The sequence below is a fragment of the Doryrhamphus excisus genome, chromosome 4 (genome assembly GCF_030265055.1).
Source record: "Doryrhamphus excisus isolate RoL2022-K1 chromosome 4, RoL_Dexc_1.0, whole genome shotgun sequence".
In the NCBI taxonomy this organism is placed as follows: Eukaryota; Metazoa; Chordata; class Actinopteri; order Syngnathiformes; family Syngnathidae; genus Doryrhamphus; species Doryrhamphus excisus.
The window spans coordinates 8,605,116-8,618,733 of record NC_080469.1 but is presented as its reverse complement, the minus strand read 5'-3'; the positions used below and the strand labels follow the sequence as shown (position 1 = coordinate 8,618,733).

Here is a 13,618-nt window from a genome sequence, read left to right as displayed (position 1 = left end):
ATTAAATAGAATGCCTGTTTTATCTGATATTTGAGTAGATAAATACAAGCTGTATTTGAGACAGGCTCAAAGCTACTAGAATTTATGACTGTTATTTTTATGGAAGAGGAAAATGAACACTTCTTGAAAAAGCATCTCTACTGGCCTTTGTCCCAATGCTAAAAATATGACATCAGGACAATGCAGAAGCAGCGATTTCTGACACATATATAAGTACAGCCAGTAACTACATCAGTCATGAGGCTTTAGGAGAATTGGGTCATTTCTGCCTTACATTTTAGCTCGATTTGTCTCATGGAAAACAATAAGCAATGTACACACATTAGGTAACACACACACAAAAAAGATTTCTACTGAATGTGTTTGATCTGTGACACAAAGGGGATGCCCTCTATTGCGGATAGACAATGACATTTCAAAATGATCACATTAGTGAAATGGCAAAAGTACCAAATTTGTGCTGTTGGGATTTTTCTTCTGTTTTTGTGATATTTTGTGTTGTCTGCATCAACAAAATATTGTTAAATGCAGACAAACAGTATGTGCTGCATGCAAAGAAACAACCATGCATCCATTTTTCATGCAGCATATCCTCACTTGGGTCGTGGGTGTATGCTGGAGCCTATCCCAGCTGACTTCAGGCGAGAGGTGGGGTACTCTATATTTGTCGCCAGCCAATGGCAGAGCATATAGACTATTATTCATACTCACATTCATACCTATGGACAATTTAGAGTCGCCAGTGAACCTAACATGTTTTTGGAATGTGGGAGGAAACCGCATCACGCACGCAGGCAGTACATGCAAACTCCACAAAGATGCCCAAGCGGAGAATCGAACCCTTGCTGATGCCCTGACTGTGGCAAGAACTCGTGCGTCAGCCTCCTTGGAATCAATAGTAGAACTGGCATGTATTTCTGTCAAGGCCCGAAACAAACTACTTTTTCGTCGACGTCAGGGGTGTCCCGAGTGCAGCCCGGGGGCCATTTGCAGTCGTAGCTTTATTTGTATTGTCCTTCTGCATACTGTAAAAATACAATTCATTCTTATTGAGATATACCAGTACAATTACACATGACAATTTGCTACGTCACCTACTAGTATAACACATATGTTGGTGTTTTCTTCAGCACCAACATTTGATTCATTTAGCATTTCTAATGTACAAAATGTATCAAAGTGGGTTCTGCGCCCTTAAAGTTTCCGTACGTGGCCCTCAGTGGAAAACGTTTGGACCCAGCTGATGTAGGCGCAGCATGATTGATTGGCAAGAAATTGTAATTTTGGTAGAACCAAATTATTTGGGTGGATTCCATGCAAAGATATAAATGTGAGTACATTGTGTTCTAATATACTGTACAATAGGACGTGTTAGTACACTACAAGTAGATCAACAGGAGGATGTGTGGAAAATACCATCACGTGGACAACGTACATACGCCACTTCATATTGAAGTACTTGACGCAGTTAGGAGAGGCAAAAAGCGTTTTTCATGTGAAATGAAACTAATTCAAAGGGGGGTAAATTCCCCGGGCTGTATTTCATTCCAGGAAGCTGATTGAAGATCTAGGTTTCTGTTAAATCTCTGAAAATCCCTTTGTGATTTTTTTGGGGTGTTATTTAAATGTGAAAAGATAACCACAATGTGTGTTTATTAGTTTTATTACAAAGGATGCATTACAATACTCTGATAAATGACGCTGTGGTCCATGTTTTTCCTTTGGATGATTGTGATTCATACTTTTTAAAAAGCTACAAGGTTGTTTCAAGATCAAATAGATTTTTGTGGTCTTTTAAAATGTCACTGAAGGCTTTTACTCATTGCATTAATTTGGCCTCGTTATCGCAAGGTAACATCTTTAGACAGTTAAGCCCAAAATGATTCATGCTGGCCAATTTTGGAGTGAAAGTATTTTTTCCTTTTATCAGTTGAATGTCTATCTTTTAGCTGAAAATGACACTTTTTATGAAGGATCCAGATCACTTCTAGCATCATTTAGAACATTCCAATTAAATATTTAAACATTGTATATGCCTGTTCTGAATAAGTTTTAATTTGTGTATAAGAAACTTTAGTCAAAAAATGTAAAAGGTATTGAACAACAAATATACCTCACTTTCAACTCAAAATCGAGATGAATAATTGTGGGCTTAACTGTGATAACACTACACACCTGCCAGATTCCGGAACAATGAATGAAAACAACCGTGCCGATTGAAGCGCTTTCTTCTTCTACACTCATCTTAGAAAAGATGATTGGAATGAAGAAACCAAGAAGTCAGCCTACACATTCACATCAAATTAATCTGATATTCAGTCAGCACCACCTCACATCAAAACAGTCAAGAACCCAGAAGGGAGCACACAGTGTGATTTTTGTAAATTTCACTTCAACCAGTCTAAAACTGCGAAATGCATACATGATCTAAGGTCACATAAAAAGGGAGATTTGGTCGTCTGAAAAACAAAGGCAACAAAAAACTCGTACCATCATCTTAGTTTTTTTTTTTCCTCCCTGAATCACACGCAAGCTGCTGCTGTTGCTACGACACGTAACAATAAAATAATACCTCACCGATTAGTCACTTTGAAAGGAATGTGGACCTGAAATGCTGTTTACACTCACAAATTCAAATTCAAGATTTAACACAACATGGAATCACATTTACAGGTAAAGTGTTGAAGAAGGCTTTTACCGCTTTAAAACACGAACACGTTGATAAAGCTGGCTTGAAATGAAGACTATTTCAAATATCCTGGCCCAGATTGGCTGTCCATTCATTGCTCCGTAATGTGGCTTGCCGGAATGGGAGGTTCCCTGTGTGACTGAGAGAAGTGTGCAGGCTTATACGAGCTCAACATAGTTGGCTGGGAACATTCCAAAATGGCCATCAGGACCGTAACCTCGCCACCATCCCTCATCTATCATCTCGATCCCTGTGATGATCTCATCAGGATCGAAGGAAATCTCTGTGTCGTCAGCTGGGGAATAAATGATCATTTTCAGTGTTGTTTATTCTCTTAAAGGAATTAATACAAAACGTAGCCTACCAGCCTGGTAGTCATATAAGGCCCGGGCACAGATGCCTCTATCAGACGTCTCATCTGTAGTCACCTCATAGTTGTTCTCGTCAATCTGCAGAATTACAATTCCTATTCAGAAATCATTGCATCATCATAGGACATTTTGTGCTGCACTGAGCAAATACCTGAGCAGGTTCTTCATAAAAAGGCTCCTGGACACAGGGGCTTGCAGCTGGCACCTCCTCAACTGAATAGGACAAAAAAAAAACAGTTGTAATGAGTCTACCACAAGGCGGCAGCAGATCCCAACGACCTCCAGAGAGTGTGATGGTAAATCCAGTTTATCCAAGCCAATAAGAGGGCAGGTTAAAACGACAGCTGGTGCCCCACCTTTTAACTGGTCCTCAGGGGCCGCCTCCTGTGCGTCATACTCACACCTGGACTGTCCATCATCCACATCTGGCTCTTATCACCCGAAAACACAAGCACAGACATGCATATACACACAGGAACACACCCATAAGCCCACACAGGATAAAAAGCACCACTGGTAGGAGACATGAGGGCACTATTGGCTAATAATAATGTCGGGATTGACTGAAAGCACAATGAAAAGTGGTGACGGCAATTAAAAAAAAAGCATGGAACTTGAGTTTGGTGAGAGAGACAGTGTGTGCGTGCACGCGTGTGTGTAAGCTCACACCTGCAGCATGGACAGGGGAGGCAGAGACTGCTGGCACTGGGGACGCTTGACGTTGAGGGGAGCTGGCCTGCTCGGGTTTGTATGTTTGCTTAGAGAGAAAAGTGCTTTGCAGACGCCCTGCGTAAAGACGCACATCGAGTCCCAAACATGCACAAATGGAGAGAAAAGAAAAGGAGACACAAGATGGAGACAGAGAGTTTAGGTGTGATCATGGACAGGTAGAGCTCTACAGAAGAATGCCGGTTGGAGCCACTGCCGCCAGAAAGCGGAAATGAAGGAGCGGTTGACATTTAAAGGGGGAATTGCACTTTTGGGGATTTTTTTAAATTGTTTTCTTGTGTTATAATCCACAGAAAAGGGAAATAAATACATGTTCATGTTTCACATAAGGATTGTGAATGATGGGCAATGTTTTTCCTCCAAAAAAGTGCAGTTCCACTTTGTAATGGCGGCGAATGTGGGGAGCATACCTGGCTGGGTGCCCCCAGGGGCAACAGAAGAGTCATTGGGAGCTATTCCCCTTTCTCTCTGCTTGAACATCTCTCTAGGGTTCATAGCACGCTGAGAGATGAGAGAAGCTGCCTCCTACACGGAAACATCGCCTGATCAGTTATTCAATGTTAAAATAAGAACAATCATAAAATACATTCACACTGGAACCTCTGGAGGTCAAACTTGTTGAACCAAACAAGGTTCTAGATCACAAAGAAAGACCTCAGATACTTAATATACTTATTCCAAAAGCAAACACAGAAGGGCACATATAATAACAAGCCAAGAGTAAAAAATATGAAAAACATATCACCAGCAAAACTAGCCGAAGCAAGCAGACCAAAAAAAAAAAACTGTCAGTGACTGATGCACGATTGTGCCGGCTGTGAAATGCACCATGTACGTTATGAAACACGTTTAAGATCGCAAGGTGCATACTGCAACGTATAGAAGGGTGTAATATTTTGTTGTGGTCAGTCAATGCAGGTTACCGTTACCACGGTCTGTATACTGCTAACTGAAAATTGCTAAAACAAAATTCTTATATTGAAGGTAGCTTGCCAATTTTATGATGACTTCATGGAATAAGACAAAAGCAGATTTAAAAATGAAAGAAAGCGGTCCTCCAATTGAGTGTGTCTACACAGCACTGCGCATGTTATGGAAGAAGTAATTTTAGATACAAACTGTCTTAAAAATTTGATCAGGAAGTGTATTTCATCTCACAAGAAGGTACAGAAAGAAATGTCAGTGTAGCATGAGAAGATAAACATATAATAGAACACATTGAAGCGAGGAGGGACTCACGTTGGCTTTTTCCACAGATTCACCTCGAATGACTGCATCCTTCTGGGCTGCCCGATTCTCCTCTTGCTGCTCCTGATGGTGGTCACATTAATGTTGACATTACACACTTCAGCTCCTCTCCTGACATTTTCATGAAAATCTGTGCACTACCAGCTACTACTACTTGCTGGATGAGGTCACACAATGTATATTCCCACCACTTAACATAAGACAGCTTTGTGTATAAAAAAGGTTTCATTTTCTTCGACTAAGAGACTAACCTAGCATACTTGCCTGTTAAAGTTAGCTATAAAGTTAGCACTGTTAACACATTAAATACCCTATTGCAGAACCTTTCACAACTAAGTAAGTTTATTTGGTTGCTCTTTTTCACATTCAAGAGCATCTCTATCCAAAATTAAGGCCAGATTGACACTCACCTTGCGTTGTTTCTCTTGCTCTCTGCTCTCAGCCTCCTGCTGCTGCTGGTACTTCCTGTCAAATAACCATTTTAATTCGACACATTTGGATTCTGAAAAACTAATAAGTCTCTCCTTCAGTTGCCGACACTTACTTCTGTTGCTCAATTTGAACGGCTCTCTCCTTGTCCCTTTTGTCCCTCAGTGCTGCCTCCTTGACCTCCCTGTCTTTCCTCTCCTTCTCCAGGTGCTGGCGCTCCTCCTCTGCCTTGCGCCTCTCCTCCAGGCGACGCCTCTCCTCCTCTTTCTTTGGAGCCAAAAGAAAACAATTACATTTTTTCATAACCTGGGAATTAAAGTCTTGTCAAAGGACACACCAAGACAATCTAAAAAAATATATGTTGTATTTCAATATATTTGTCTAAAAGTGTCTTTGGATTACAGTGGGCTGTAGGTGAAAAGTTGAGGAGCAACAGTACCTCTGCTTGTGCCCAGAATGTGTCCTTGTTGGTCTTCCTGATTTCTGACATAGCGTTGGTCTTCTGGTACACAGATCCCTACAGAAAGCAGAACGAACATCAGTGAATTGGAGTGGAACCTAAAATCTTACACTTGCACTGACAACTGAGTCAACTGAACAGGTATTAGAATGCGCTACACATTTTGGGATTAACGCTTAATAATCCTTATTCCAAAGGAGACCATTCCACAAAAACTAAACTTTAAAAGAGGTGAGTCGTAGTAGTAGTGGATAGTAATAGTAGTAGTGCAACATTTCAGTAACAAACCTATAACTTATTTTATAAACAGTGACGCCATTCCTGTGTAACACTGCTGTAAAGTGCAAATTTACTGCAAGGCATCTAAATGCACATCTTGAGAGAACCACCAACATAATTTGCTAAACAAGCTTAAATTTTAATATAAGCAAAGTAAATAGTGTAGGTGAAATGACTAACAGACAAGGAGAAGGGGGTAGGACTGAATATGCTGCTCCTTCATGTCTGAAACAAATAAAACCGTATTCTCACCACAAAATTAACAGGGACATGTATAAATCTGTTGGCGGCAGTTACAGTGCCCGACGCAAAATTGATGCATTTCATATTCCTCCATTCAAGTGCAAAGATGCTGTTTTCCCAAGATCCCAAACAGATGCCGACTATCAGTATGGTAGAGGTTACTAGGGACTAAGGCCTACCACAGGACCCTGAGGGCCACTGTCCTGGAAGCGGCTGGAGGCTTCTTTGTGGAAACTGTAGTTGGCTCCTGAGGCTTTGGCCACCTTCTGCATGATCACCTCAGGTTCTACATCCTCTTCGGCACGGGCATTTACTGTGACGTGGGCCCCCTGAAATGCAGCGAGATATAAACTCCATTTAATGTTTATACAAATAGTCTGACAAAAAGCGCTAAGTTGGTCTCCATCCAAACGCATGTTTTATGACGCTGACACAACTATCTTTTTCTTTCCACAGATGCCTTCAGTATTGATGAACAGGGCCCTCAAAAGATTAAAGGGGACCTATTATGCTCATTTCGTCCCTTTGGATTGTTGTATTGTAGTGGACTCCTATAGAGCAGCTACACATGATAACCCGCGCAGAATGTTTTCTTGATCATCCAGAATCTGCACTCATTCCAGCTGCATTTCCTTGGAATAAATTAAATCAGCTTGTTTTAATTTATTCCACCCAGGGCCCGCCTCTGGGCACACACACACTCACTGTGATTGGTCCCACACAGACTGTCCGGCTCACTGCGACATGTTAGGTTTTAATAAAGTTTTTTAAACGTTCAGAGCCATCCCAAACTTCTTTCTGGGCTCACTTCCAAATGCGAAAACCTCATTTTCTGAAATGTTGTTGGCATCGTTTAACACAAGAATACAACATCCTAAGAACATTTACAGGTCAGAAAAGTGGAAAAAGCTATTTCGGAATTTTGCCCATCATCCACAATCCCTATGTGAGACATGAACACAGGTCTGTGGTGAAGCTAGTCAGTTTTCATATTTTTAGAGTGCACAGAAAAGAGAAAGCCACAAGAATTCATGGCTCAAGTAAAAATTGCAGATGATGGGCACGATTCCAAAAAAAGTGCTATTTTTTTTTAATTAGGTTTGGGGGATATTTTTTATGAACCTGTATAGATTCTTCCTATGATAAGAAAATGATGGTATAAATGATAAATGTACGGATGGATATATATATATTTTAAAATATATGCTAAGGTCCATATCGCCCAACCTAACTTTTAACGATGTGAAATTCAGCATAAAAAAACAGATGGTAGACTGCAGTATTACCTTAAGAAAGTTGGCCATGGAGCTCACATGATTTGCACAAAGTCCTTTCCTTGCATCATTCACTCCTTCCCCAGTCTGAGACACAGACAAGTGGTTTGTAATGACAAGTTTATGGAACGGAGAGCACAAATGCACAGTGGTGGACTGCGACACTAACCCAGTTAATGAGGACATATTTTGGCAGACCAGAGTTTGGATCTTCCACCCGACAGAATGCATACATTACTTTTCCACTGTTAAGCTCTTCAACCAGCTCCTCCAGTCCTCCATCTGATACAAAAACATTGTGGGAATAGTTAAATGGCCGCTGTGGTTGGTTGTGTAACAGGGAACATTTTTCCCTTTGCAAATGAATTGAGACAGCCGAGGCAAGCAAAGCGGTTCCCTTGTGCTGATATTCCAGCTATTGTTGTGGTGATGTAATAGAAATGTGATGACAACATTAACAACTCACCTCCTTTATCTGCCAGGCGGATGTCATTACTGTTTCCCTCGTAGGTGAATAAGGCCCTGAGAAGATCCAATAAATTATGTTGCAATTAGCTGTCAACAAGCCACCAAAATCATGTTGGTGCTAAGCTGTCATGTTTGTCATTTGTTTCGGCTGAATGCACGAGTCAAAAACTGACACCATACATGCGGCAAGAAACTAATCATGGCGGTGAGGATAACTGACTGTGTGCACCGAGGGTCTCGCAGTGCAGATGCGGCCATAATGGTGTCTGCACAGACTCATACCGCATAATTAAATAGCTGTACAGTTGTCATGTTGCACGTGCTTTAGAGATGTGCTGCCATTCAGCTATCTTGAACGCACACAATAAGAATAGACCCCTCAACACAACTAAAAATCTATCGACATTCAATGCACACTTGCCAAAGGCTACAGCTGTGGTGCAACAATTATGATCTAATACACTTGCCCTTGCATGCTTTGAAGTCAGGACAATGCACTAGGTAAACCAAGGACCTGCAGCTGAAATGACCAAATAGCTTAAATCTGATTCCATAAACAGTATAACAATATAATGACGCAAACAATATAAAGTTATTTTGTTTAAATTAGTCACAATTGCCACATCCATGTATGCCAGGAAGTGGGGTAGATCGTGGTGGAAACGTCAAACTTTCAGACCAACGACACTAGACGTGAGCAGGTCTGCTGACTCGGTATACTACGGAAATGGTTTCAAGTTGACAGTCCTGTTCATGTCTCCTGTACTTGCTTTTTTTTTTAAACAGAAAAACACAAAGCTGTATGCAAACCATCACAGAAAATGCTGGCCCCATTCACCTTTAAATATTATTGAGAGACGCATGTTACTTAGGGCTTTGATGAACTTAGCCTATCATGTGTGAAAATGGTGACAAACAAGACTGATAGTAAATAGGCAAGAACAAACGCACACCATGGTTTACAAAGTAACATAACGTAAAGGATTAATCAAGAACGTCAATATTTGTTCAAAACTGCCGACAACTTCGTTACTTGACGACTGACGTGCTCCGTGCTAGCCAACATTAACGCGGACGCAATGTCTCATTGTTACGCCTTACAGATTAGCATCTTGATGCTGATCCTTACCAGTTGGTGTCTGATTTTTCATTTACGACTTCCTGATACGCTGCTGTTAAAGCGCTGCCATTTTTGCTGAGGTTAACTGCCATGGCTATGTTGAGTTGAGCTAGCCAGCTAGCTATCCTATCCCGGATGCGCCCTTCCTACTAGTGGGAGGAGTGGCAATGACGTTTCCTTTCAGCTGGAGAGGACACAAGCTCTGATAATGGGTACTTCCATGGCGCGTCATCTTCACGTAGACAGCGCGGAGAAGCGGGGTTTGTGTGTCTCGCTACATGCCAACTATAGCAATACACTAATTAAGTGTATGATTGTTTTTCTGATTCAACACATTGACTGTAAATGTTCGGCATAGTTTTAAAAGACTGTAAATGACGGCACTTCTGTTATCTCCCTCAGAAGCGGACTACTAAACAAATCCAACGCACCCTTGCAGACGTGACTTGTTAAAAATCTGCAGCGTCATCATTTACTATGATTTGGGTTACGACTGTCAAAAAATACATAAATGCTCACTGAAAAAACCGGTAAACCAATGCATTTTATTCACGTCAATAGTTATCCTGTGTGGACAAAGTGAAAAGATGCGAACGCTCAAGGTTACAGTTCAAGCACAACAATTTCATAATTTAAGATGCACAAAAGCCAGCCCTGAATTAAGAAACATTTTAAATGCCGTTTTTCAGCTTCACAAATAAAATTAATCAGTCATGACATCTAATTTAGGTTTTGACACTTTTTTCTATACACAATATACAAATGAGGGTTAAGGCTAAAAGTTTAATCAGATGTTAGGCAGATGAATGGTAACAAAATCCCTGATATTTGGCAAGTGGCTGAGAGAAAGTAGTTTAGCGTGCAAAGCACGCTAAGTTGCCTATAAAATGCTATGGCGCACAATAGTAATGGTAGCATCAGTGGTATGATGGATTTGAGGCTGTGTAGTTAAGTTGGCGGAGCTTAAAAAATAGCCAGATAAACAATGTACACAAACAGGAGAAAAATGACCTTTACTTCAATGTAGCTTTTCAAAACGTTATTATACTGTGATTAGGACAATTTTCCTTAAAACTACCAATGACAAACTATATTTGAGATCTAAAACATGATCTAAAATCTAATAATAAAGCTACTATATTTTCATGCTATGGACTATTTTGGATGGGTAAAATGATGCATTTATTCCCCATTATGCTATTAAATAATTCCCTTTATATTGGCAGCATCAGCACATTGATGAAAACAAAAATAGCACATCCTAACTAGTTTATCCAATAGTAACAATGGTATCATATTCCAACTAAGATTATTTTATGACACATTCCAATCATGATCAGATGACATTAACATGAAATGGCTAAAACTAAAAATTGTAAAGAAAACACAAATGTTGCAACCAGATAAACCGGTCAACTGTCAGCTGAGGTTGTTTACCACAAAAAAATATATATTTGTGCAGATGTGTAATTATGATTATTACACCTGACACTGACAAAAATGATGAAAATGTCTAACTTACCCTGAAAAGCGTTACTTCAGTTCCACTTTACAGTATCAACACAAAAGCATCAGTAGCATGTACGTTGTAAAGTTGTTCACATCAATAGTTTGTTCAGAAAATAAATGTAAAAGGTGAAAAGTGTGAAGGGGACCCTCTTGCCAACAAAAGTAATACTTTCATAAAATAACAAATATCAGTTTGCCTTTAGGACATTATTTTGTTTTAGGAATATACAAGGAGAGCTAACAGTATGGGTACTTTTTCTCACCACGGGTCACTGCTTATAAAAGGCTGATGATTCAGTTCAATACCTGAGTAAATGTATTGAGGAGTAAACACACAGCGTAGCCATGTACTGAGTATCTGTGACCATACCAGCAATGTAACAGTAACATTTGGCAGAGGAGCAATGAATGGATTCTTATGAGCAATGACAGTGTGAGAGAAAAATGTAATTGCCATCTGACCTTTGAGGAGCAGGGGTCATTTAGCATTCCAGTGCCTTCAATACCACCACATGTTGTGATTCCAAACGCAAAGGGTGATACAGTATCAGATCAGTCCTTTGTTGTTGTATTTTCACATTGTTTTGGGGGAAATAAGAGTCAGTATGTGCCATGCAATCAGCTGCTGGTAATGGCACTGCACCATTATTGTGAACTGGGAACATTCTGCCTCAATTGCACGTAGACCGAAAATTAGAACACAGAAAGGCCACTAATTAAATGGAGATACAGTACTAGAAGACATCCAGTGAAACACAGGCAGTACCTCAAAGGTCAAGGTGATATAATTTCGCAAATCCTTCCAACATTTTGCTCACTAAGCAGTAAAACAAAATGACAATGAATGATGTGTATGAAGGTGGCAATAATAACAGCGTGAGTAACAATTTAAAGTCCGAGTGTGGTATATGGGCTGTGAGTATAGTGTCCAGTATTCTGTAAGGGATTGCCTCCACAAGCCCTTCAGGTCCTGCTGAGATCCATACAGGCATAATGGACAGCACATTGGTTATCCTCAGCACATCATTATTTTGCCCTTGTCCACAAGGTTGTCCATTTTCTAGATTGTTTCCCCCCTTTGCTGTTCATTTGCTTCCAGTTACAAATCAAACATGTTTTTCTTGTTCTCCTTTTGTATTTCCATCTCCATGGCAATCTCACATTGCATACTTCTGTGTCCATTCTCTTGCTAATTTGTTGTACCTGCAAAAGACAATCAGTGTTTAGCAAAAGGTCTTTAATCATATTGCACTCTAAGAGCATAATATAATAAATGTTATGTTAAACTTATGTTGGAAAAAGGTGCACTTACTTTTCCCTGTCAGCCTTGTATGTGTGAGCAATCTCTGGTACCAAAGGGTCATCAGGGTTTGGGTCACAGAGGAGGGAGCAGATTGACAATAATACTGTGGAAAATCAGATTTTCTCTCAGTTTCTCTCAAAACTATGAAAGGCTGAAAAAGTAAATTACGAAGCAGTTTGTGGTCCAAATACATGACATTGAGAAAAGACAGTACTCGGTCTCAAAGTACTCAGTTTGTTAATTGCTCAAAAAAAACAAGTGTCTGACCTGGCCTTTGGATAAAATGGAATTGTACTGTTTGACAGTCGTCCAAGATCCTGTTCCCTGACAAATGTCTCTCATTTGGAAATCAAAGCTAAAGGGTCTGGAGAAAGACTGGAGAGGCTAAACAAGCTACCTAAACTCCAATGTGAAGTTTCCTGAGTCTGTGATGACGTGATGTCAACCAGGAGATCTTGCAGCACGTCATGCTTCCATCTGCTGAAAACCTACATGACCTGGCACCTGACCACAGTGGCAAAACCACTAGAGACTGGTTTACTGACAACAGTATTACTGTGTTGGACTGGCCTGCAAATTCACCTGACCTGAACCCCATATAGAATCTGTGGGGCATTGCCAAGAGGGAGATGAGTAACATCAGACACAAAAGAGATGAGCTGAAGGCCGCTATCAAAGCATCCTAGGCCTCACATGGATTTTTGGTTTTCATGAGCGACGCGCTACAAACATCAATGTTTAAAAACAATCAGTTGATGTGTAATAAATGTAGATATATAAAGGTTTATTTTGTGATTGAATGATATTAGGGAAGAAAATTAACTTTTACACAATAGACATTTTTTATGGCTCTATGTGAAGGCTGGCAAAATTATCTATTTTTATTTGTGATTAATTTATTTATCCATCCATCCATCTTCATTGACAAATGTCCTCACCATGGTGGCGGGGGTGTGCTGGAGCCTCTCCCGACTTTTGGCGAGAGGCAGAGGATTGGTCACCAGTAACTTGCATTATTTAATGACAAATCGTGATTCATTTATTTATTAATAATCACAAGACAGTTTTTATCCTGAACAAGAGATCTCACCACATTTTGACTGTGTGAGATCTCGTAGTGCCCAAAGGTAACAGTTTAAGGAAGCTCACTGAAGTTTGCAATACAGAAAACTGTATATTGCAGTGTGCATTATATATAGATGAGACGTTTTGTATGTTTACGTCAGGAAAATAATACTTTGTGACAGTCCATCCTAGAGTCTATATTCCACATACTACATTTATTTTCCCTTACCTTTTGATACTGTTAGTGCAGGTGACCACTGTGATCTCAGTATATCCAGACAAATACTTCCATTGCTGTTAATATTAGGGTGGTAGATTTTTGTTGTAAATGCAACCTATAATGCAACAAGAAATTTCAAAGTCATTTTTCAGCAAGACAAATTACAGTAAGATAGTACTATATAGTGAGATTGAGTTCATTTTTAATCCCG

The 13,618-nt window shown here is 40.0% G+C and overlaps 2 protein-coding genes across 7 annotated transcripts in view; both read right to left on the bottom strand.

The window, feature by feature from the left end:
* Window positions 1-1,647: 1,647 nt before the first annotated feature.
* On the bottom strand, window positions 1,648-9,489 carry dbnlb (drebrin-like b). Of its 4 annotated transcripts, XM_058071704.1 has the most exons (15): window positions 9,320-9,488; window positions 8,189-8,244; window positions 7,892-8,004; window positions 7,735-7,809; window positions 6,628-6,777; window positions 5,906-5,983; window positions 5,582-5,733; window positions 5,448-5,502; window positions 5,029-5,100; window positions 4,200-4,314; window positions 3,730-3,846; window positions 3,417-3,491; window positions 3,212-3,273; window positions 3,054-3,138; window positions 1,648-2,984 (listed from the first exon to the last, which is right to left on the bottom strand). In XM_058071704.1, exons 1-15 carry the CDS (start codon window positions 9,400-9,402, stop codon window positions 2,848-2,850), a joined length of 1,425 nt encoding a protein of 474 aa, XP_057927687.1. In that variant the 5' UTR covers window positions 9,403-9,488; the 3' UTR covers window positions 1,648-2,847. The 4 variants fall into 4 exon arrangements, with proteins under 4 accessions (XP_057927687.1, XP_057927689.1, XP_057927688.1 ...); XM_058071706.1 differs by lacking the exon at window positions 3,730-3,846 and having other exon boundaries at window positions 9,320-9,489; XM_058071705.1 differs by lacking the exon at window positions 3,417-3,491.
* Window positions 9,490-10,306: 817 nt separating this feature from the next.
* Window positions 10,307-13,618, bottom strand: part of ube2d4 (ubiquitin-conjugating enzyme E2D 4 (putative)) — a 62,380-nt gene continuing 59,068 nt past the window's right edge. For all 3 annotated transcript variants that reach the window (XM_058069726.1, XM_058069725.1, XM_058069724.1), the window contains exons 5-7: window positions 13,417-13,522; window positions 12,132-12,225; window positions 10,307-12,022 (exon numbers count right to left, since the gene is read on the bottom strand). In XM_058069726.1, coding sequence (XP_057925709.1) covers window positions 11,977-12,022; window positions 12,132-12,225; window positions 13,417-13,522 — 246 coding nt within the window. In that variant the 3' untranslated portion in view covers window positions 10,307-11,976. The remainder of the gene's footprint in view (window positions 12,023-12,131; window positions 12,226-13,416; window positions 13,523-13,618) is intronic.